This window comes from Lactuca serriola, chromosome 8 (assembly GCF_051521515.1).
Source record: "Lactuca serriola cultivar US96UC23 chromosome 8, Lser_US96UC23_V15, whole genome shotgun sequence".
NCBI lineage: Eukaryota > Viridiplantae > Streptophyta > Magnoliopsida > Asterales > Asteraceae > Lactuca > Lactuca serriola.
This window is the reverse complement of record NC_136415.1, coordinates 188,993,123-189,014,185: the sequence shown is the minus strand read 5'-3', so window position 1 is coordinate 189,014,185 and position 21,063 is coordinate 188,993,123. Positions and strand designations below refer to the sequence as shown.

General features: G+C 39.2%; 2 protein-coding genes across 2 annotated transcripts; both read right to left on the bottom strand.

Moving 5' to 3' along the window:
- Positions 1-536: 536 nt before the first annotated feature.
- LOC145066513 (senescence-specific cysteine protease SAG12-like) lies at positions 537-1,666 on the bottom strand. Its single transcript, XM_079013792.1, has 2 exons — positions 1,234-1,666; positions 537-1,129 (listed from the first exon to the last, which is right to left on the bottom strand). The coding sequence occupies exons 1-2, from the start codon at positions 1,664-1,666 to the stop codon at positions 537-539; spliced, it is 1,026 nt and encodes a 341-aa protein (XP_078869918.1).
- A 15,422-nt stretch (positions 1,667-17,088) lies between these two features.
- On the bottom strand, positions 17,089-18,235 carry LOC145066468 (senescence-specific cysteine protease SAG39-like). Its single transcript, XM_079013726.1, has 2 exons — positions 17,803-18,235; positions 17,089-17,681 (listed from the first exon to the last, which is right to left on the bottom strand). Exons 1-2 carry the CDS (start codon positions 18,233-18,235, stop codon positions 17,089-17,091), a joined length of 1,026 nt encoding a protein of 341 aa, XP_078869852.1.
- Between the last annotated feature and the right edge of the window lie 2,828 nt (positions 18,236-21,063).

Genomic DNA, 21,063 nt, shown 5'->3' with positions numbered 1-21,063 from the left:
AGCAAATTCATCGGTACTTCCAAATGCAGCTTAGCACCCAAAAAAGATGTTTCAAGTGGTTCTCAAGAAAAGTTGGTGTTTTGATTGGCATGACTTGGATTTGACTCGGGTCTGACATCTATCTGTGGCCTGCAGATTCTCATTCCCTGATTTGTGATGTGCTTCATTTTGGATTATTTGGAAGTTTGCACTTGAATCTGCTACCAACTTATGGTAAACTTTGTTATTTGGTCAAAAATATTTCTTGTTCATTTGACCCTTCGTTTGATCAAAAAAGAATTCACTCGTTTCAACATGTTTTGCTTGGGTGATTGTTTGTCCGAAATTAATTTGCAATACTCGGAGAAGAATATGCATATACGAAAATACATTCACGGTCACAATTTCTCTTATGAATAATATATATATATAGCTGCATCGATTCTTACAAATATTTAATTTTTGGGATACATTTTGTAATTTACATGTTTCCTTGTAATAACATATATAACTGTAAATACACTTAATTTACAATAATTACTCTTGATGTTACACAATTATGCAGTCGGGTAGGAAGCCATCATGGCAATGCCACAAAGGCCTTCTTGCGCATCAACATCTCTTTGCATCATTATGTACCCCTCTTGACCCCAACCTGTTCCCCAAGAGTTCTTCACCAGCCAATATTTAGTTCCGTCTGCACTCGCTCCATAACCAACCGCAGTAACACCATGGTCTAGTTCAGTACCACATTCTCCCGTAAACACCCCACTAGAGTAGAATTGGAAGTCGGACCCACTAGCATCAATGGCCACAGAAATAGGCTGACTAGCGACAGCTTTCAAAAGTGCACTTTCACTATTAGCAGGAACATCTTCATGACCCGTAATCGCTGCAGCATGGTTAGATTCCTCGTTGCTGTTGCAGGTGCCATCGACTCCTTTGTACGGGTAGTTGCTCTCTGTAGTAAGGCCTTTATTGTTTAGGATGAAATCAAAGGCGTCGTCCATAAGACCGCCCTCACATCCCTGATCCTGACCACTGGTGTCGCAGTCCACGAGCTCTTGTTCGGATAGAGACACCAATTTACCTGTTTTCAGTTGGGTTATTCCTTCCATAGCTGCCACAGCTGAAAACGCCCAGCAACACCCTACAAACATATATGATGCGATATCGAGTTTAATTAAATATGGTCTTGTTAACAAACATAACTACGTCTCAAGTTTGAAAATCCCGGTCGTAGTTTTTGCTTACCACATTGGCCTTGGTCTTTAACAGGTGTTACTGCTCCTTTCTTTCTCCAGTCCATTGATGATGGAACTGCTGTCACATTTTCATACCTGAAAGCAGAGGTCGATGGGGAACATTCGTGTGCCTTGAATCGGTTCCTTGTGCTCGTGAACTCTTGGTTTGTAAGGTCTGCAAACTCATTGACTGCTAGTTTGTAAGCTTTGTTCATGACACTGTTGGATGACTCTATGTACCGAACATTCTCTTGAAAAATCTTTAAACGTTGTTCTTTCTCATCAGCATCCTTGTACACGCGTCCACAACGAGCCATCCATTGTTCGTGGCTCTCATAGCTGGAAGTTTCAGGGAGCAGCCTAGATGTAGTTTGTGAAAGCAAAGTAGCAGAGAAGAAGATTAATACCAAAAAACTCAGGGCTGTCTGGTTTGTTGATGTCATAGTTCTGGTAGATATAAGAAAAAATGGATGTGAATGATTCGGAATAATTTCTTTGCCCGGCTTTATATAGAAACGCATGGTTTCGTCATTGTTTAGGAAATATATCACCTTTCGTGGAAGATAAGATGTTCAGTTGATATATATTAATCAAAAATATTAGGAAAACACACATGTTACGTTGTTTAGATTTATGATTGATGCCACTAATTTACTTGGATTTTCCTTTTGGACTATACTCCTATTGACTAAAATTGTTTTGTGCTAATTTGTTTTCTTAACACACGCATAGGTAGGTTATGTAAAAGCTGAACATAGCTTGGCCATTCTTTTGGTATGTAGTTGTGACCTATGTGAAGAAAATTCTCTAAGGGTCTGATACGTACCAGATATTTTTTTATTTCTAATTTCTTTTTTTTTTAAATTGTCTGGGTTTTAGATGTTCAAAACCCAGATATCCATGCCTTTATTCTATTTGTCTCGGTCTTGATTTATGTTAACTTTACCCACACATTCAATGCATTTGAAGAATACTATGCGGTAAAAGAATTTGATTGGTTGTACGCAATATCAATCTCATCACAACATACATTGCAATTGCAAGGAGCTTGTTATATATAATATATAATGATCCCTTCAACAAGACTTGCAGGATTCCCAAAACGATCAAGAAAAATAATATTTCAGAATTTTAATTTGGCCATAATGCGTGAATGCTTCTTCACGGCCACATTTCACAAAAAATGAGTGAAGCCCGATGTGATGTCTTAATTTTCCCTGAAGTCGGTTGTCACGACATGATACTCCAATACTTATTTGACAAAACCTCCTCAAAAATGACAATCAAAATGAATAGTGTGCACCAACATTGACCTTGTGCGAACTATCCATGTCCAAGCTCATTTTCCACAATATTGCTGTAGCAAACTTGTCCACATGCCCACCAAATTAAAATGGAGAAGAAAAAAGCCAGTTTACCGTGTTAACAAAGGGAAATCGTGAAAATATGTTTGAAAAGGTACAAAATGTGCTAAAGGGAAATCATTGAAAATCAAAAATGAAAAAGTATATTTAAAAACTATTCATTTTGCCATTTTTATGATTTCAATCATAATAATTATTTCATCAATTATTTTCAATGTTAAATGTAACTTTTGATTTTATGTTATTAATTTATATTATTTTTGTTTGTTAATTTAAAAAGTTTTTCATCAGAAAATTTTCTCAAAATGTGGATTATTCAACCCCCTTGTTTGTTTGAGGGTGAAGAACTAAAGTTCTATTGGTGGAAATATCTCTCCTCCACCATTTATAAGCTTTATTACCCAATTTTTTTTTTAACTCCCATCGTGTATGAGATATGTGAAAAACCAAAGTCTCTAAACCATTCCATTTGGAGTCGCCTCATGAAACAAACAAACACAATAGTTATTCTTTATATATACAAAAAAAAATCTTGGTTTTTCGATAAACGGAGGTGGCTAAGGGTGACCAATAATTCAAGTGTTATGTCGGTCACCGTTTGGTACTAGACTCCTGGGCTTTCAACTTCACCTTCGCCTAAAAGCATGACTGATTATGAGTGATCGAAATGGAAATCATATTAATTTCTAAATATATCCATCCAATGTTGTCGTATTAAAAACGTTGATAGAGAACGTGGGAACATAATTGAATGATACTAGCAATGTCGTCATTTTCATGGCAACACAAATCTTTAACGGTATATATGAGGAAATTCTAATACACGACCATCATATCAATTTTTTCTAAGAGAAGTGTAACCGACATGATTTAGGTGTAATACTCATTGTTAGTCGGGTCCCAGTAAAGGTAGTAGAGGTATTATACAACTGTTGATTTCCCTTAACATCTCAAGAAATAAGGTCTCAGATTTCTCGAGAATCTACATGGTAGCCGTATTCGGTTTAGGATCATTTTATTTTATAAAATATAGCTGTTAGATTATACCGTAGATCGAATGTTTGACGATCAAGTCGATTTTTATGCTCTCACAATCATAATGTGTAGTAGGAGTTTACGACATGTTTCGTCAGTATGATAAAAGAAAAACATTGAACCCAATATTATGTGTGTAAAATATTTCTTGTCGGGAATCATAGTTTAGGCTCCCAAGATTGAGAAAAATGATGATGAGGTGTCGATCATGGCTGCTTGAAAAGGTTAAAAATAAAGGTTAACGGTTGTTGATGCCAAGAAGGATGTAAGGGGAAAGAGATCAAAATTAGGAGAGACGAATTGAGTATGCTACCATTAGAGGTGATCCAAAACCCTAATATGCATGGAATTATTTTGTTGAATCTAATGCCAGAGTTCCAAAAATGTGTTGCATTTTCTTTTGTGCGGTTTTTTTGTATTTCATTTTCTTATTTTCAGATGCATTTATTTCTTTTGTGATAAACTTAGAAAATATAAATAAAAATGAAGTATTATGTGGCATTTAGGGGTCTTTAGTTATAGACAAATTTTTCCAGACTATTAACAAGTTTTTAGTTTATTTACGAAACTATGCAAGGTTTGATTATCAAGACTGTTTATGTTCTCGTAGTATAGTTGTATATGTATGATCCTGTGTTACCCCGATGGTAACTAACTAATGATGTGTCTAGTACGTATGAATATTGGAGTAATTTTATGTCTATATATGTATATTTGATATATAATTAATATTGAAACGACCTTCGGATGGTCACCCGAAATCCCACCAGACCACATCCAAATCGAGGAAAAGGAAATAGGGCGGATGGCATTCCTAAGCCCTTTAAACATTATTTATACATCTATACATATATGGGCATGCAATTTATAAGAAGTAAAAGCATAAATAAGAATTTTATAAGACATTTGAACCATAAATATTATTTCAAGAAAAGATCGACTTGATGTCAATCTATAAAACAATTTGAAGGCATAAGTTTGATAAAACAGTTTAAGTAATTGGAACATTTGTTTGAATCACAGTTGTAAATAAGTTTAAAAAGTATAAGAGTTTGTAAAACATTTTGAAGTAAAACAGTTTGATAATCAGTTTGAACAGTGATAAAATCATTGGTTTCCTAGTTATTAATCACATGTGATTAAATGCAATCACATGTGATTGAAGCAATAACTATAAGTGTTTGACTTGTATTCCCCCATAAAGTATTTAAAACATTTAAAATCATTTCAAAGGTTGATTAAAGGGGTATGAACTCACATGTGGTGAGTTGTTTGAATTGCAGTGTCGGATACCGTGCTAGGTGGCAAACGGAGACTTGTTTACACGCACGAGCCTAGTTATCATATAATAAGCATATATATAACTAATTAGCCAAATAATGATTTAATAAAATAATTTGGGACACTTGGGAACATGAAAACACTTTGTATAAATGTTATAGGTCCTAAGGGTTGCATCTAAGTCGATACGGGACAAGGCAAAAGGGTTTGAAGCACCAAATGACATGGTATAATAGTTCACCACCCAACAAACCCCACCTTTGGAGTTTACGGCCGTGAACCCATGAGTTTACGGCCGTGAACTCACCACTTGGTGGTTTTGGGTGTTTTGAAGTGCTATCTTAATCCTAGAATAAGCCTAGCATTGTTGGAATAATCCTTGAAGTAGTTTAAGGCCCTAGAATGCTCGATAGAGGAGTTTATGGCCTAAAGACCATATCCCCTAGAGTTTACGGCCGTAAACTCCTATGGGGTGTTGGTTTTAATTCTTTTTGGTCACTTGCACATGTAGGATAGCTTCTATGTTTTTATCTAAGGCTAAAGGGGACATTAGGCACACATTTGTGCCTTTACTTGGAGTTTACGGCCCAAGTGATGTTCCTTGGCCATAAACTCCCTTTTAGGGATGATTTTGATGTAGTTTATTCCCCATTCAAGTCCTATGTATTCAAGGGTAATTGTCTCAAGGCCTTAGAGGTGTTTAGGGCACTTATAGCCCTTCAAAAAGGGGTTTACGGCCCAAGAGCATGTCTTGGCCGTAAACTCCTAAATCTTTATGATTTAGAAGTGTTTTGGTGTCTAAATTAGCTACAAACATTAGAGGGTAAATGCCTTAAGCCTCAAGGGTGATTTAGGGCTCACTTTTGGCCCTTGGAAATGGTGTTTACGGTCCAAGAACTCTTGGGCCGTAAACTCCAATTGCTTGTTGTTCTTTGATGATTTCTAGCCTCTAGTGATTATACATTAAGTCCTTAACTAGTTGCCTAACAAGGAAACGGGACTAGGTAGCCTTAAAGCTCCATTTTGGAGTTTACTTCCCAAGAACGTTCTTGGGCGGTAAACTCCCGGATCTTGCATTTTAGACATGTAATTAATGTTATAAAGCATAAAACAAGTAATAAAACACATCTAGGAAAGTAGACTCACAATCTGGGATGAAAACCCGAAGATCCGTCAGAGAGAAAATGGCTTTTCTCTAGTTGGATTTGTGAATAATCAATTAATTAATTCAGAAATCTATTTATAGTCCTGAAATATTTTGGCAGAAAATATTTTTATTCTGGAGATTGGACTATGACATTATGAAACTTGGAATGTTCAAGTTTCACCAATCCAGGAGCATCCACTCTCCTGACATCTCCTGAAACATAAACCCTAATGTACACAAACTTGTTCGATAAAGTCTGAAAATCACTGAAACTGGACTGGCTTCTATTGAATAGTTATTGTTCGTACAAATGGAAATTTCGGGTTCTCACATCATCCCCCCATTAGAAGGAATTTCGTCCCGAAATTAGAATTTAAGCAAATAAGAAGTTACAAATAAATTAAGCGAAAAGATGGGGGTATTTCAGTTTCATCTGATCCTCGCGTTCCCAAGTGAATTCCGGTCCTCGCTTGGCATTCCAACGAACCTTCACGATAGGGATACGGCTTTGCTTCGTCTGCTTGACCTCACGGTCCATGATCTCTACAGGTTCTTCCACGAAGTTGAGGCTCTCGTTGATCTCGATCTCGTCGAGTGGGATTACAAGAGTCTCGTCGGACAGACACTTTTTCAAGTTAGATACGTGGAATGTAGAATGTACGTTACGAAGTGTGTCGAGTAGGTCGAGTTTGTAAGCTACGGGGCCGACTCTTGCAAGAATCTCGAAAGGCCCTATGTACCTCGGATTAAGCTTCCCACGCTTGCCGAAGCGTATCAAGCCCTTCCAGGGTGAGACTTTGAGAAGGACTCGGTCTCCCACCTAAAATTCCAAAGGTTTTCTTCGTTTATCAACGTAGCTCTTCTGTCGGTCTCTAGAGGCTTTCAATCGCTCACGGATCTAAACGATTTTCTCTGACGTTTCCCGAATTATCTCCGGACCGATGAGAGTACTGTCGGAAGCTTGCCCCCTGGCTAATTGGGTATCACCCACCTCAGCCCAGCACAAAGGGGATCTGCACTTCCGGCCGTAGAGAGCTTCAAATGGAGCAACCTTGATGCTCGTGTGATAACTGTTATTATAGGAAAACTCGACAAGGGGTAAATGAGTATCCCATGCCTTCCCAAAGTCCATCACGCAGGCTCGCAACATATCTTCTAGTGTTTGGATGTTCCTCTCACTCTGTCCGTCGGTCTGAGGATGGTAGGCTGTGCTCATGTCCAGCCTTGTTCCTAGGGAATGTTGTAGTGATTGCCAAAATCTTGAGGTGAACCTACTATCTCTATCGGAGATAATGGACGAGGTACACCATGAAGCCGTACGATTTCCCTAATGTATGTTCTCGTAAGTTTCTCCATCTTGTCAGTTTCTTTGATAGGCAGGAAGTATGCAGACTTGGTCAATCTATCCACGATGACCCATATGGTATCAAGTCCACCCGTTGTCTTGGGCAATTTGGTTATGAAATCCATAGTGATCCGCTCCCACTTCCATTCCGGGATCTCTGGTTGTTGCAATAAACCAGAGGGCTTCTGGTACTCGACCTTAACCTTTGCGCAAGTAAGGCATTTACTTACGAAGGTAGCAATCTCTGCTTTCATATTAGGCCACCAGTATAGCTTTTTAAGATCCATATACATCTTATCTGAACCTGGGTGGACGGAATACCGAGTGTTGTGCGTCTCGGTCATGACCAAGTCTCGGAAACCACCGTGTTTCGGTGTCTAGATCCGGTTCATGAAATATAAGGCTCTGTCACCCTTGGCTTCTAAATTCTTGTCCATTCCTCTAAGGGATTCACTCGTCACATTTTCAGGTTTCATGGCTTCAAGTTGAGCCGCCTGAATTTGCTTAGACAAGTGTGAATGGATGGTAATTGACAATGACTTGACTTTGCGACCAGAATATTCCTTCCGACTTAGGGCGTCTGCTACTACGTTGGCTTTACCCGGATGATAACGAATATCGCATTCGTAATCACTGAGTAGCTCGACCCACCGTCGTTGTCTCATGTTGAGCTCCTTCTGATCGAAGATGTGTTGTAAACTCTTGTGGTCGATAAAGATAGTGTTCCTCGTTCCATACAAGTAATGTCTCCAGATCTTCAGAGCGAACACTACCGCTCCTAGTTCAAGATCGTGGGTCGTGTAATTAACCTCGTGTGTCTTCAACTGTCTCGAGGCGTAGGCGATGACCTTTCCTCGCTGCATCAGAACACATCTGAGCCCTTGATTGGATGCATCGCAATAGACTACGAAGTCTTCTACCCCTTCGGGGAGGGATAGTATTGGCGCTGTGCACAAGGCTCGTTTGAGCGTTTGGAACGCTCTCTCTTGTTTCTCTTCCCAGTCAAAGGCCATGCCTTTCTGGGTCAGGGTCGTAAGAGGTTTCGATATTCGAGAGAAGTTCTGAATGAACCTGCGGTAGTAGTCAGCGAGACCTAGAAATTGGCGAATTTCAGTAGGCGTCTTTGGCGCTGACCAGTTCTCAATGGCTTTTATTTTGGATGGGTCCACGTGGATTCCCTCTTCGCTTACCACGTGTCCTAAGAATTCAACTCTTCGGATCCAAAATTCACATTTCGAGAACTTCGCATAAAGTTTCTCTTTTCGTAACGTCTCTAGAACTTGTCGTAGGTGATCGCCATGTTCTTTCTTACTTCGGGAATAGATCAGGATGTCGTCAATGAAAACGATGACAAACTGATCCAAGTAAGGCTGGCATACCCTATTCATCAGATCCATGAAGACTGCGGGCGCATTGGTCAATCCGAATGGCATCACCACGAACTCGTAGTGTCCGTAACGAGTTCGGAAGGCTGTCTTTGGCACATCCTCCTCTTGCACTCGTAACTGGTGATATCCGGATCTCAGATCAATCTTAGAAAAATAGTTCGCCCCTTGCAGTTGGTCAAATAAATCGTCTATACGAGGCAGAGGGTAACGATTTTTGACCGTCAGTTTGTTGAGTTCTTTGTAGTCAATACACATACGGAATGATCCGTCTTTCTTTTTAACGAACAAGACCGGTGCTCCCCAAGGTGAGCAACTCGGTCTTATAAAGCCCTTGCTGAGCAGTTCGTTAAGTTGACCAGAGAGTTCCTGCATCTCAGCTGGTGCTAATCGGTAGGGCGACTTGGCTACTGGGGTAGCTCCTGGGACCAAGTCGATTTTAAACTCGACCTGTCATTGCGGAGGTAACCCGGGTAGTTCTTCTGGGAAAATGTCGGGGAAGTCGCTCACTACAGGGATGTTCTTTAGTTTTTTCGTTTCGAGGCTCGTGTCGACGATGTGAGCAAGGAATGCACTGTATTCCTTACGCAGATACTTACGTGCTTGAATACTTGATATAATATGAAGACTTGCACCGGGTTTGTCGCCGTAGACTATAAGAGTTTCATTAGACGGAAGGTTTAGACGGATTGCTTTCTCGAAGCACATGATGTCGGCGCGATGAAGGCTTAACCAATCCATGCCAATAATAACGTCGAAACTTTTTATTGAGACTAGCATGAGGTCGATTGGGAATGAATGGTTATCTAGAGTTAGGATACAACCTAAGTATATGCTACTCCTACTTTCAGTTTTTCCATTAGCCATTTCTACTGTGAATAGTTCTTTGAGTGCGTGCGGTGGTTGATTAAGCATGCGAGCAAATTTATGGTTTACGAAGCTTCGCTCCGCTCCACTATCGAACAGAATGCATGCATAGGAGTTATCGAGGAGGAACGTACCAGTCACCACGGTCGGGTCAGCAACTGCTTCCCCGTGGCCTATAGCTAGTACCCTCCCTGCTCCTCCAGCATTCCTCGCTTTGGGGCAGTCCCTCTTAAAGTGGCCTGCTTCGCCACATCCATAGCAGGTTGGGCTCACGCCAGAGCCAGGGACTTGGTTGATAGGTTGTGTCGGGAACTTACAGAAACGGACGGTGTGTCCTTTTCTGTTGCAGTTTGAGCACTGCATTTCACGGTAGGGGCCGTTGTGGTGCTAGTTGCATTTGTTGCACTTGGGCAAACTTCCAACATACCGACTCACCGGAGCAGTAGTAGCAGCAGTAGGGGTTATTGCGGCATGCATTGCCACAATTTGCTGCTTTTTGGCAGCCTGTTGCTTCTTCTTTTCACCCCAGAATTTCCGCTTAGTATCAACGGGTTTGGAGGGTTCCTGGATGGCTAGGGTGGTTGTGGTTGCAGGGGTTTTGACTCCATGGTCAATGAGTCGCTGTGCCAATCGTTTGGCACTATCGAAGGTAGCAGGGTTTGATGCTAGAACATTCCCCTGATACGGAGGCACTAGCCCCCATATGTACCGTTCGATCTTCTTCCCCTCAGTGGGAACCATATTGGGGCAGAGGGCCACCAGTTCGCTAAATCGGGCAGTGTAAGCGATCACATTGGTGCCCTTCATGGTCAGGTTCCAGAGTTCATGTTCCAGTTTCTGGAATTCGCCCCTCGGGCAGTATTCCTCCATCATGAGATCTTTCGTCGTCTCCCAGCCTATGTCGTTGGCTACGACGAGAGTTAGTGCCTTAACATGGCCGTTCCACCATGTCAGGGCCTTTCCTTCAAAGGTGCATGCGACGTACTTGACTTTACTCGCCGCAGGGCATGAACAGATTTCGAAGACTGATTCAGTCTTCTCGAGCTATTGCGAGAGGGTAATGACCCCGCCGGTGCCGTAGAAAGGCTTCGGCTTGCAATTTGTGAAATCCTTGTATGAGCACTCTCTCGAGCGCACAGGGGTTTCAACCGGGGTTGATTCCACAGGGGTTCCACCTCTGCTGGCATCAGTTGAATGATACTGAGCCATGGCAGTCGCCACTGCTGCGGCTACGGCAGCATTCAGGGCTGCAGTATCGATGACCGGAGGCGGAGGAGGTGGTGGAGGTGCAGGGTTATTCCTAGGAGATTTGCGAGGAGGCATCTTTCAGCTATAAGTTTATAAAGATAAGAAAGATGGTAAGAATCAATTTGTAAGCAAAATGAGAGTGACACATGGACTAATTTAACTATAGCCCAACTGTTGAATGAGTGTTTGAAGTCACAACAAGGAACATTAGTAGGAAAGCACAAGTGTACAGATTTTTCCCACAGGTTAGATAGATTTCAACACTACTGGTATTACTGATGTAATAAGTTCAGGGAAAATCGACCTAACAGTAGGTCTTACATCATACCAAACAGATAGTTTGACAGTTCTTAGATTCCTAATTAGAGTACTGAAAGTTAGGAATATTTTACAGACAAGTGCTACTTAGAGCACAGATGTTAAAGGCTATTCCTTAACCAAAAGACAGAGATGTACTAGACATCATTTAACGGCGATGGGAATTCCCCGGGCGAGCCCTGAGGTCGGACACTTGACGAAACACCTCTTGAAGGTGTCGATCCTGAGCCCTCTGACGAGTTCGAAGTTCTAAGATTTCCGCTCGTGAGGCAGCCAGCTGTTGCTGCAGGGTTTCATTAGTCCTCCGGTTCCGTTCCATGTCTTCTTCAAGACGGCGGATGCGGATTGTGTTGACACCAGAGTTGGCATCAATCTCCATGACCCGGTCGATGGCTGCTCGACCTTGCTCGACATTACGAGCTATTCTGCGGATAATGACAAGCAGAGCTCGGTCAGCAGAGCCACCATCGCTGACGTTGTAGAAGCTTCGGTCCCCAAAGTATGGTAAGGGTTGACCCTGCTCATCACTCCAGCGATTCAAGTTGTTTGCCCACATGGGAGTAGGACCTGGAAAAGCTGGTCGAGGGTTGTTTTTCGGGGCTTGACCTACTAGCGGTAGGTTGTTGACTTCAGGCTCGGAGTCGGATCCATCAGAAAAGCCTTCTGCGAGGTGATCATCCAAAGGGATTGGATGCTCATCTTCGGGCTCTTCATCGATCCACCCGGCATTGCCTTCATTTGGAAAGTACGGGTCGCCGTGATGGAATCCAGCCATTTAAATCTACGCGAGAAGAGAGGTATAAGAATATAGTATACGTGTAACTAGTAGTACAAAATACACCTATCGTATATTAAGTTTAAGTTCTACTGATCTTCTTGTGGTATTGTTGGTAAGTTTTTAGACTTGTTAACATATCACAACCATTCTAGGGCATATGCTAATCACTCCTAGGACCAGCATAGTTGATCAGGCTATGCCATTCCCAGGACTGACCATACATCCCCGAGCTCACTTGTGATATTTAACAATCGTAATACTTTTGTTCTTGTCATTGTGACACTGATTTTAGTATGAATGCAGACTAGTATACTTAATTAAATATTTTAATATTTAAAGTATAGACTCTTGGTCAGAGTGTTTTAATCCCTTTTGGGTTTATAGTTTAGTATATCTTTTATGGGTTGATATACTTGATTCACTATAAACAATGCTCTGATACCAATCTGTCACACCCCAAAACCAAGAACGGCGGAAACGTTCTGGGGCGGAGGACGTCATGTAAAGTATCACAACACAGTAAATGTAAATAAGCAAACAACATCATCCATTGCATTAAATATATAAATTTAATACAAGTGTGTTCTGTACAGTTTTAGACACCAAAATATAATGTAAATCAAAATAATAATATGATGAGTCTTGAATGCGCTCCATCTTCTCAAAAGCTGGCCCCGGTACCTGTCTACTGATGACCTGAGAATACAAGTTATTTTGAAAGAGTTTATCAGCATTAAGCTGGTGAGTTCATAAGTATTTTAGTGTCGGTGTTTGTTATCAAAATCGTTTGAACGTGTCTCAAGTATAAGTTCGTAAAATGTATGTAAGTGTTTGTAAAAGTTTGAATCCCTCAGAAAATCCTATATTTTCTATTAAAGTAGCCTTCTACCAAGGCTTAACTGTTTTGTATGCTCGTTTGTTGTAAAAGTGTGTAATTTACCAAGTGTAACTATCATTTAATAAAATATAGTTTGTGCATTAAATGTTTAAGTGAGGTTATCACTAAAAATATGTAATGGGTAAATCAATGTAGTACCGTAGTTCTGTTTTATAGAAACTACTGTTGTACTAACTACCTTAAACCGGATTTATATTAAGGTAAGATGTGATAATTGCACCATACTATCGACTGGTAACAATGACATACGAATGGTCGTAATAACGGAATGACGTTTGGCACCCGCAGACCTGCAGGTCCCGCTGTAGCTAGCAGCGAGGTGTAGGATAGTCAATCCAGTATAGATCTATACACAAACTCACGCTCTCCCTCCAAGAGAATTCTGGCTACAACTCGGGACATGACATTTAAGGCATGCTCCGATACAGTGGATCACATTTGTTAACGTATTCTTGTATTTGTAATGTAATGTTTCTAATTCTAGTATAGTTGTATATGTTCTCGTAGTATAGTTGTATATGTTCTCGTAGTATAGTTGTATATGTATGATCCTGTGTTACCCCGATGGTAACTAACTAATGATGTGTCTAGTACGTATGAATATGGGAGTAATTTTATGTCTATATATGTATATTTGATATATAATTAATATTGAAACGACCTTCGGATGGTCACCCGAAATCCCACCAGACCACATCCAAATCGAGGAAAAGGAAATAGGGCGGATGGCATTCCTAAGCCCTTTAAACATTATTTATACATCTATACATATATGGGCATGCAATTTATAAGAAGTAAAAGCATAAATAAGAATTTTATAAGACATTTGAACCATAAATATTATTTCAAGAAAAGATCGACTTGATGTCAATCTATAAAACAATTTGAAGGCATAAGTTTGATAAAACAGTTTAAGTAATTGGAACATTTGTTTGAATCACAGTTGTAAATAAGTTTAAAAAGTATAGGAGTTTGTAAAACATTTTGAAGTAAAACAGTTTGATAATCAGTTTGAACAGTGATAAAATCATTGGTTTCCTAGTTATTAATCACATGTGATTAAATGCAATCACATGTGATTGAAGCAATAACTATAAGTGTTTGACTTGTATTCCCCCATAAAGTATTTAAAACATTTAAAATCATTTCAAAGGTTGATTAAAGGGGTATGAACTCACATGTGGTGAGCTGTTTGAATTGCAGTGTCGGATACCGTGCTAGGTGGCAAACAGAGACTTGTTTACACGCACGAGCCTAGTTATCATATAATAAGCATATATATAACTAATTAGCCAAATAATAACTTAATAAAATAATTTGGGACACTTGGGAACATGAAAACACTTTGTATAAATGTTATAGGTCCTAAGGGTTGCATCTAAGTCGATACGGGACAAGGCAAAAGGGTTTGAAGCACCAAATGCCATGGTATAATAGTTCACCACCCAACAAACCCCACCTTTGGAGTTTACGGCCGTGAACCCATGAGTTTACGGCCGTGAACTCACCACTTGGTGGTTTTGGGTGTTTTGAAGTGCTATCTTAATCCTAGAATAAGCCTAGCATTGTTGGAATAATCCTTGAAGTAGTTTAAGGCCCTAGAATGCTCGATAGAGGAGTTTACGGCCTAAAGACCATATCCCCTAGAGTTTACGGCCATAAACTTCTATGGGGTGTTGGTTTTAATTCTTTTTGGTCACTTGCACATGTAGGATAGCTGCTATGTTTTTATCTAAGGCTAAAGGGGACATTAGGCACACATTTGCCTTTACTTGGAGTTTACGGCCCAAGTGATGTTCCTTGGCCGTAAACTCCCTTTTAGGGATGATTTTGATGTAGTTTATTCCCCATTCAAGTCCTATGTATTCAAGGGTAATTGTCTCAAGGCCTTAGAGGTGTTTAGGGCACTTATAGCCCTTCAAAAAGGGGTTTACGGCCCAAGAGCATGTCTTGGCCATAAACTCCTAAATCTTTATGATTTAGAAGTGTTTTGGTGTCCAAATTAGCTACAAACATTAGAGGGTAAATGCCTTAAGCCTCAAGGGTGATTTAGGGCTCACTTTTGGCCCTTGGAAATGGTGTTTATGGTCCAAGAATTCTTGGGCCGTAAACTCCAATTGCTTGTTTTTCTTTGAGGATTTCTAGCCTCTAATGATTATACATTAAGTCCTTAACTAGTTGCCTAACAAGGAAACGTGACTAGGTAGCCTTAAAGCTCCATTTTGGAGTTTACTCCCCAAGAACGTTCTTGGGCGCTAAACTCCCGGATCTTGCATTTTAGACATGTAATTAATGTTATAAAGCATAAAACAAGTAATAAAATACATCTAGGAAAGTAGACTCACAATCTGGGATGAAAACCCGAAGATCCGTCAGAGAGAAAATGGCTTTTCTCTAGTTGGATTTGTGAATAATCAATTAATTAATTCAGAAATCTATTTATAGTCCTGAAATATTTTGGCAGAAAATATTTTTATTCTGGAGATTGGACTATGACATTATGAAACTTGGAATGTTCAAGTTTCACCAATCCAGGAGCATCCACTCTCCTGACATCTCCTGAAACATAAACTCTAATGTACACAAACTTGTTCGATAAAGTCTGAAAATCACTGAAACTGGACTGGCTTCTATTGAATAGATATTGTTCATACAAATGGAAATTTCGGGTTGTCACAGTAGGAGTTTACGACATGTTTCGTCAGTATGATAAAAAAAACATTGAACCCAATATTATGTGTGTAAAATATTTCTTGTCGGGAATCATAGTTTAGGCTCCCAAGATTGAGAAAAATAATGAGGAGGTGTCGATCATGGCTGTTTGAAAAGGTTAAAAATAAAGGTTAACGGTTGTTGATGCCAAGAAGGATGTAAGGGGAAAGAGATCAAAATTAGGAGATACGAATTGAGTTTGATACCATTAGAGGTGATCCAAAACCCTAATATGCATGGAATTATTTTGTTGAATCTAATGCCAGAGTTCCAAAAATGTGTTGCATTTTCTTTTGTGTGGTTTTTTTGTATTTCATTTTCTTATTTTAAGATGCATTTATATCTTTTGTGTTAAACTTAGAAAATATAAACAAAAATGAAGTATTATGTGGCATTTAGGAGTCCTTAGTTATAGATAAAATTTTCCAGACTATTAACAAGTTTTTAGTTTATTTACGAAACTATGCAAGGTTTGATTATCAAGACTGTTTAGATGCGGTAACCTTAATGATTTCAATGACAATTACGATTTCATGGTGTACTCCCTTACATCGAAGGTTTATTTAAATTCCATTAAGAGTGTCGTTTGTTGTGGCTTTTCAGTTTTGGACTTCCAATTTAACGGTTGGTGTAGTATGGTTTTTCTTTAGCTTTCGATCAATTGGTTTAGTTCAATCTTTATCTAGTAATCAATACAATAAAAATTTGTTCTCAAGAACAATATGATTTCTTTCATTAATAATAATATATTAACAACTACGTTTTACAAAAGAAACTATATATAAAACGGCCATACATGGGCCAAAACGTAGGATTATAAATACACATAACATAAATACACGCAATATCTTTTCTTTTAATTATAAATACATAAATGTTAATAGTTTTCTTAAAAATAACATGTGTGGTTTCATAGCTTCTTCCATCTAGCCAATAAATTGCATAGCTCTCAAAGCAACTTCATCGGTACTTCCAAATGCAGCTTAGCACCCTAAAAAAATGTTTCAAGTGGTTCTCAAGGAAAGTTGGTGTTTTGATTGGCATGACTTGGATTTGACTCGGGTCTCACATCTATGTGGCCTGCACATTCTCATTCCCTTATTTGTGATGTCCTTCATTTTGGATTATTTGGAAGTTTGCACTTGAATCTGCTACCAACATATGGTAAGCTTTGTTATTTAGTCAAAAGTATTTCTTGTTCATTTTACCCTTCCATCGATCAAAAAAGAATTCACTCGTTTCAACATGTTTTGCTTGGGTGATTGTTTGTCCGAAATTAATTTGCAATACTCGGAGAAGAATATGCATATACGAAAATACATTCACGGTCACAATTTCTCTTATGAATAATATATATATATAGCTGCATCGATTCTTACAAATATTTAATTTTTGGGATACATTTTGTAATTTACATGTTTCCTTGTAATAACATATATAACTGTAAATACACTTAATTTACAATAATTACTCTTGATGTTACACAATTATGCAGTCGGGTAGGAAGCCATCATGGCAATGCCACAAAGGCCTTCTTGCGCATCAACATCTCTTTGCATCATTATGTACCCCTCTTGACCCCAACCTGTTCCCCAAGAGTTCTTCACCAGCCAATATTTAGTTCCGTCTGCACTCGCTCCATAACCAACCGCAGTAACACCATGGTCTAGTTCAGTACCACATTCTCCCGTAAACACCCCGCTAGAGTAGAATTGGAAGTCGGACCCACTAGCATCAATGGCCACAGAAATAGGCTGACTAGCTACAGCTTTCAAAAGTGCACTTTCACTATTAGCAGGAACATCTTCATGACCCGTAATCGCTGCAGCATGGTTAGATTCCTCGTTGCTGTTGCAGGTGCCATCGACTCCTTTGTACGGGTAGTTGCTCTCTGTAGTAAGGCCTTTATTGTTTAGGATGAAATCAAAGGCGTCGTCCATAAGACCGCCCTCACATCCCTGATCCTGACCACTGGTGTCGCAGTCCACGAGCTCTTGTTCGGATAGGGACACCAATTTACCTGTTTTCAGTTGGGTTATTCCTTCCATAGCTGCCACAGCTGAAAACGCCCAGCAACACCCTACAAACATATATGATGCGATATCGAGTTTAATTAAATATGGTCTTGTTAACAAACATAACTTAATTACTACTTGGACTACGTCTCAAGTTTGAAAATCCAGGTAGTAGTTTTTGCTTACCACATTGGCCTTGGTCTTTAACAGGTGTTACTGCGCCTTTCTTTCTCCAGTCCATTGATGATGGAACTGCTGTCACATTTTCATACCTGAAAGCAGAGGTCGATGGGGAACATTCGTGTGCCTTGAATCGGTTCCTTGTGCTCGTGAACTCTTGGTTTGTAAGGTCTGCAAACTCATTGACTGCTAGTTTGTAAGCTTTGTTCATGACACTGTTGGATGACTCTATGTACCGAACATTCTCTTGAAAAATCTTTGAACGTTGTTCTTTCTCATCAGCATCCTTGTACACGCGTCCATAACGAGCCATCCATTGTTCGTGGCTCTCATAGCTGGAAGTTTCAGGGAGCAACCTAGATGTAGTGTGTGAAAGAAAAGTAGCAGAGAAGAAGATTAATACCAAAAAACTCAGGGCTGTCTGGTTTGTTGATGTCATAGTTCTGGTAGAGATAAGAAAAAATGGATGTGAATGAATTGGAATAATTTCTTTGCCCACAGGTCGGCTTTATATAGAAACGCATGGTTTCGTCATTTTTTGGGAAACGAAATATATAATTTCACCGTTCGTAGAAGATAAGATGTTCAGTTGATATATATTAATCAAAAATATGAGGAAAACACACATGTTACGTTGTTTAGATTTATGATTGATGCCACTAATTTGCTTGGATTTTCCTTTTGGACTGTACTCCTAATGACTAAAATTGTTGTGTGCTAATTTGTTTTCTTAACATAGGCATAGGTAGGTTATGTAAAAGCTTAACATAACTTGACCATTATTTTGGAATGTAGTTGTGTCCTATACGAAAGAAATTCTCTAAGGGTATGATACGTACAATATATTTTTTATTTCTAACTTCTTTTTATTGTCTGGCTTTTAGATGTTCCTAAACGCAGATATGAATGCCTTTATTCGATTTGTCTCCATCTTTGTTTATGTTAATTTTACTAGGGCAGTAAAAAAATTTGATTGGTTGTACGCAATATCAATCTCATCACAACATAAATTGCAATTGCAAGGAGCTTGTTATATATAATATATATTGATCCCTTGAACAAGATTTGCAGTATCCCCAAAACGATAAAGAAAAATAATATTTCAAAATTTTAAATTGGCCCTAATGCATGAATGCTTCTTCGCGGTCACTTTTCACAATCAATGAGTGATGTCCGACGTCTGAATTTTCCTCATAAGTTGGTTGTCACAATATCATACTCCAATACTCATTTGACAAAACCTCCCCTAAAATGAGAATCAAAATGTGTAGTGTGCACCAACAATTATCTTGTGCGACCTCTCCCTTTCCAAACTCATTTGTGTGAATGCAAGGATTTGCATGGCGAAGGTTTGATAGCTCAACCATTGAGTTAACTTAAGATCCATGATTTCTAATAATAGGGATCCAATCAAGTGTGGTAAACCATTAATTCTTGTCTCGGAATAGAGAAAATCAACAAAGTTCTCACAATTGAATAATACTAAGTATGAACAATGTAATGTAATTCAAGAAAAAGAAGAATGTAAGAGAGAATGATTGACCGGAGGATTCTTGATTAGAGGGAAAAGGATGTGCACACATCTCTATCTTGATACAAAGATGACAACTCCTTAAATAGTCAAGGGATGACTAAAAGACAAATCAGATAATGTGTGCATGGACTGAGAGACTTCTGAAGATCAACAGACTGACACCGCCCTTGATGTTGATCTTTTCTTTTGTACTATACTAGAAAACAATAATAATAATAATACAAAATAGTACTTGCAACAATTAATGCATTACAGACACAAAATGTTTCTAAACAATCATAGATCTCGGGCTGTTCTTCACTTCGGAACATGTTCACTTCAGTCTCAATCTTCATCTCGGAAGTCTTCATATCGGATTGCATAAGGATCACTTTTCTATGTTCCAACAATCTCACCTTAAGTGAAATTTGCAATCTTTTGACTTGTCACTTGGCTTCATAAAAGACAAATAGGTTAACACTCTAGAGGTAGCTTTAGACCTCAATGTACCATTGAAGATGCTCAATAAATTTCTTCTGGATGTGTTCAGAAGAATCACTCTTTGCAGCATTTGAAATGAACTTTTGAAAAATATGGGTTGGAACGAGATGTGTCTCAAGAACTCGGAAAAATTCTTTTTGATTTGTCTATTTCTTGAGATAGACAAAACCAAGTTTAGGATCTCCAATAGGTCCTTCACCTAAGATTTGAGCTTCAGGAAGCTTAGTGCTGATTTTAGCCAATAGATTTTAAGTTCTGAACAGGTGAGCAAACTCCACATCGGATCTACAATATTCAGCAATGTAGTCCTTGAGAAAGCTGATAGCAGTGTTGAAAGCTCAAATGCTAGATTCATTTTTCTGATGATCTTTGAGATGAACATCCATGGTAAGAATTTCGTTCGGATTCATCAAAGGAAAGTCAGCATCAGTGATTGTAACAGTGGTTTCCTTGTTCTGAGATATGAAGTATCTGTAAAGAAGACAATCGAGATCAAACTTGCTTTAAACCTTTTTACCATAACCAACAGTCTTGGTAATTCTTTTTCGAGACCACACTTCCTTTTGAGATTGTGAATTTATGGAATAAAAGGTTCTCAATCTCTCACTCTCAGTTCGGATGATGGTTTGTGGATAATCAGATGCATGTAATAGTGCGAACTTGATGTAGAAGTGTCTATGGGGAAATATTGGTAAGTCAAGTTGGTCTCGGTCATTTTTGGAAGATCAAAATACATGAAGGGCACAAAATGAATGTCATGCAAGATTCCTTCTCGGAAAACCGGAGAAATGCCCAGCATCGGATTGGGATTATCTTTCAATGCTTAAATATGGATGCTTTCTTCCATAGCATGTTGCATTTGTTCTTTGGACCAGCCCTCAGACTTTTTTAATGACTTCACTAGGCTGTCTAGTTCGAAAGAGATCCTCTTTCCCTTGTCTTCGATAGGACCTTCTTGAGTAAGAATAGATGATATGATTTGTTGACCAGATTGATTGATGAGCATCTCGGATAGAGGAGGAACCAAAGGCTCTTTAGGAAGCTCATCAGGTTTCCTGGTGGGAGAACCAATGTTGCAAAACTCGGCCTACTCGGCCGACTATTCAGAATCGGCCCTCCACCGAAGCAAGTTATGTGAACTCGGAAAAAAAAACTTGGATTAAGTCAAACTCAGTAAAAAAATCGGTCAACCTCGGTCAAAATCTCTCTAACTCGGGCCTACTCGATCTTGCTCTGGCCTGCTCGGTCAACAA

Excerpts from the sequence above, each read along its gene's own strand:
- LOC145066513 (XM_079013792.1), bottom strand. The coding sequence starts at position 1,666 with ATGACATCAACAAACCAGACAGCCCTGAGTTTTTTGGTATTAATCTTC. Across the intron at positions 1,130-1,233 it reads TAAAGACCAAGGCCAATGTG|GGTGTTGCTGGGCGTTTTCA; the intron begins GTAAGCAAAAAC and ends ATATGTTTGTAG.
- LOC145066468 (XM_079013726.1), bottom strand. The coding sequence starts at position 18,235 with ATGACATCAACAAACCAGACAGCCCTGAGTTTTTTGGTATTAATCTTC. Across the intron at positions 17,682-17,802 it reads TAAAGACCAAGGCCAATGTG|GGTGTTGCTGGGCGTTTTCA; the intron begins GTAAGCAAAAAC and ends ATATGTTTGTAG.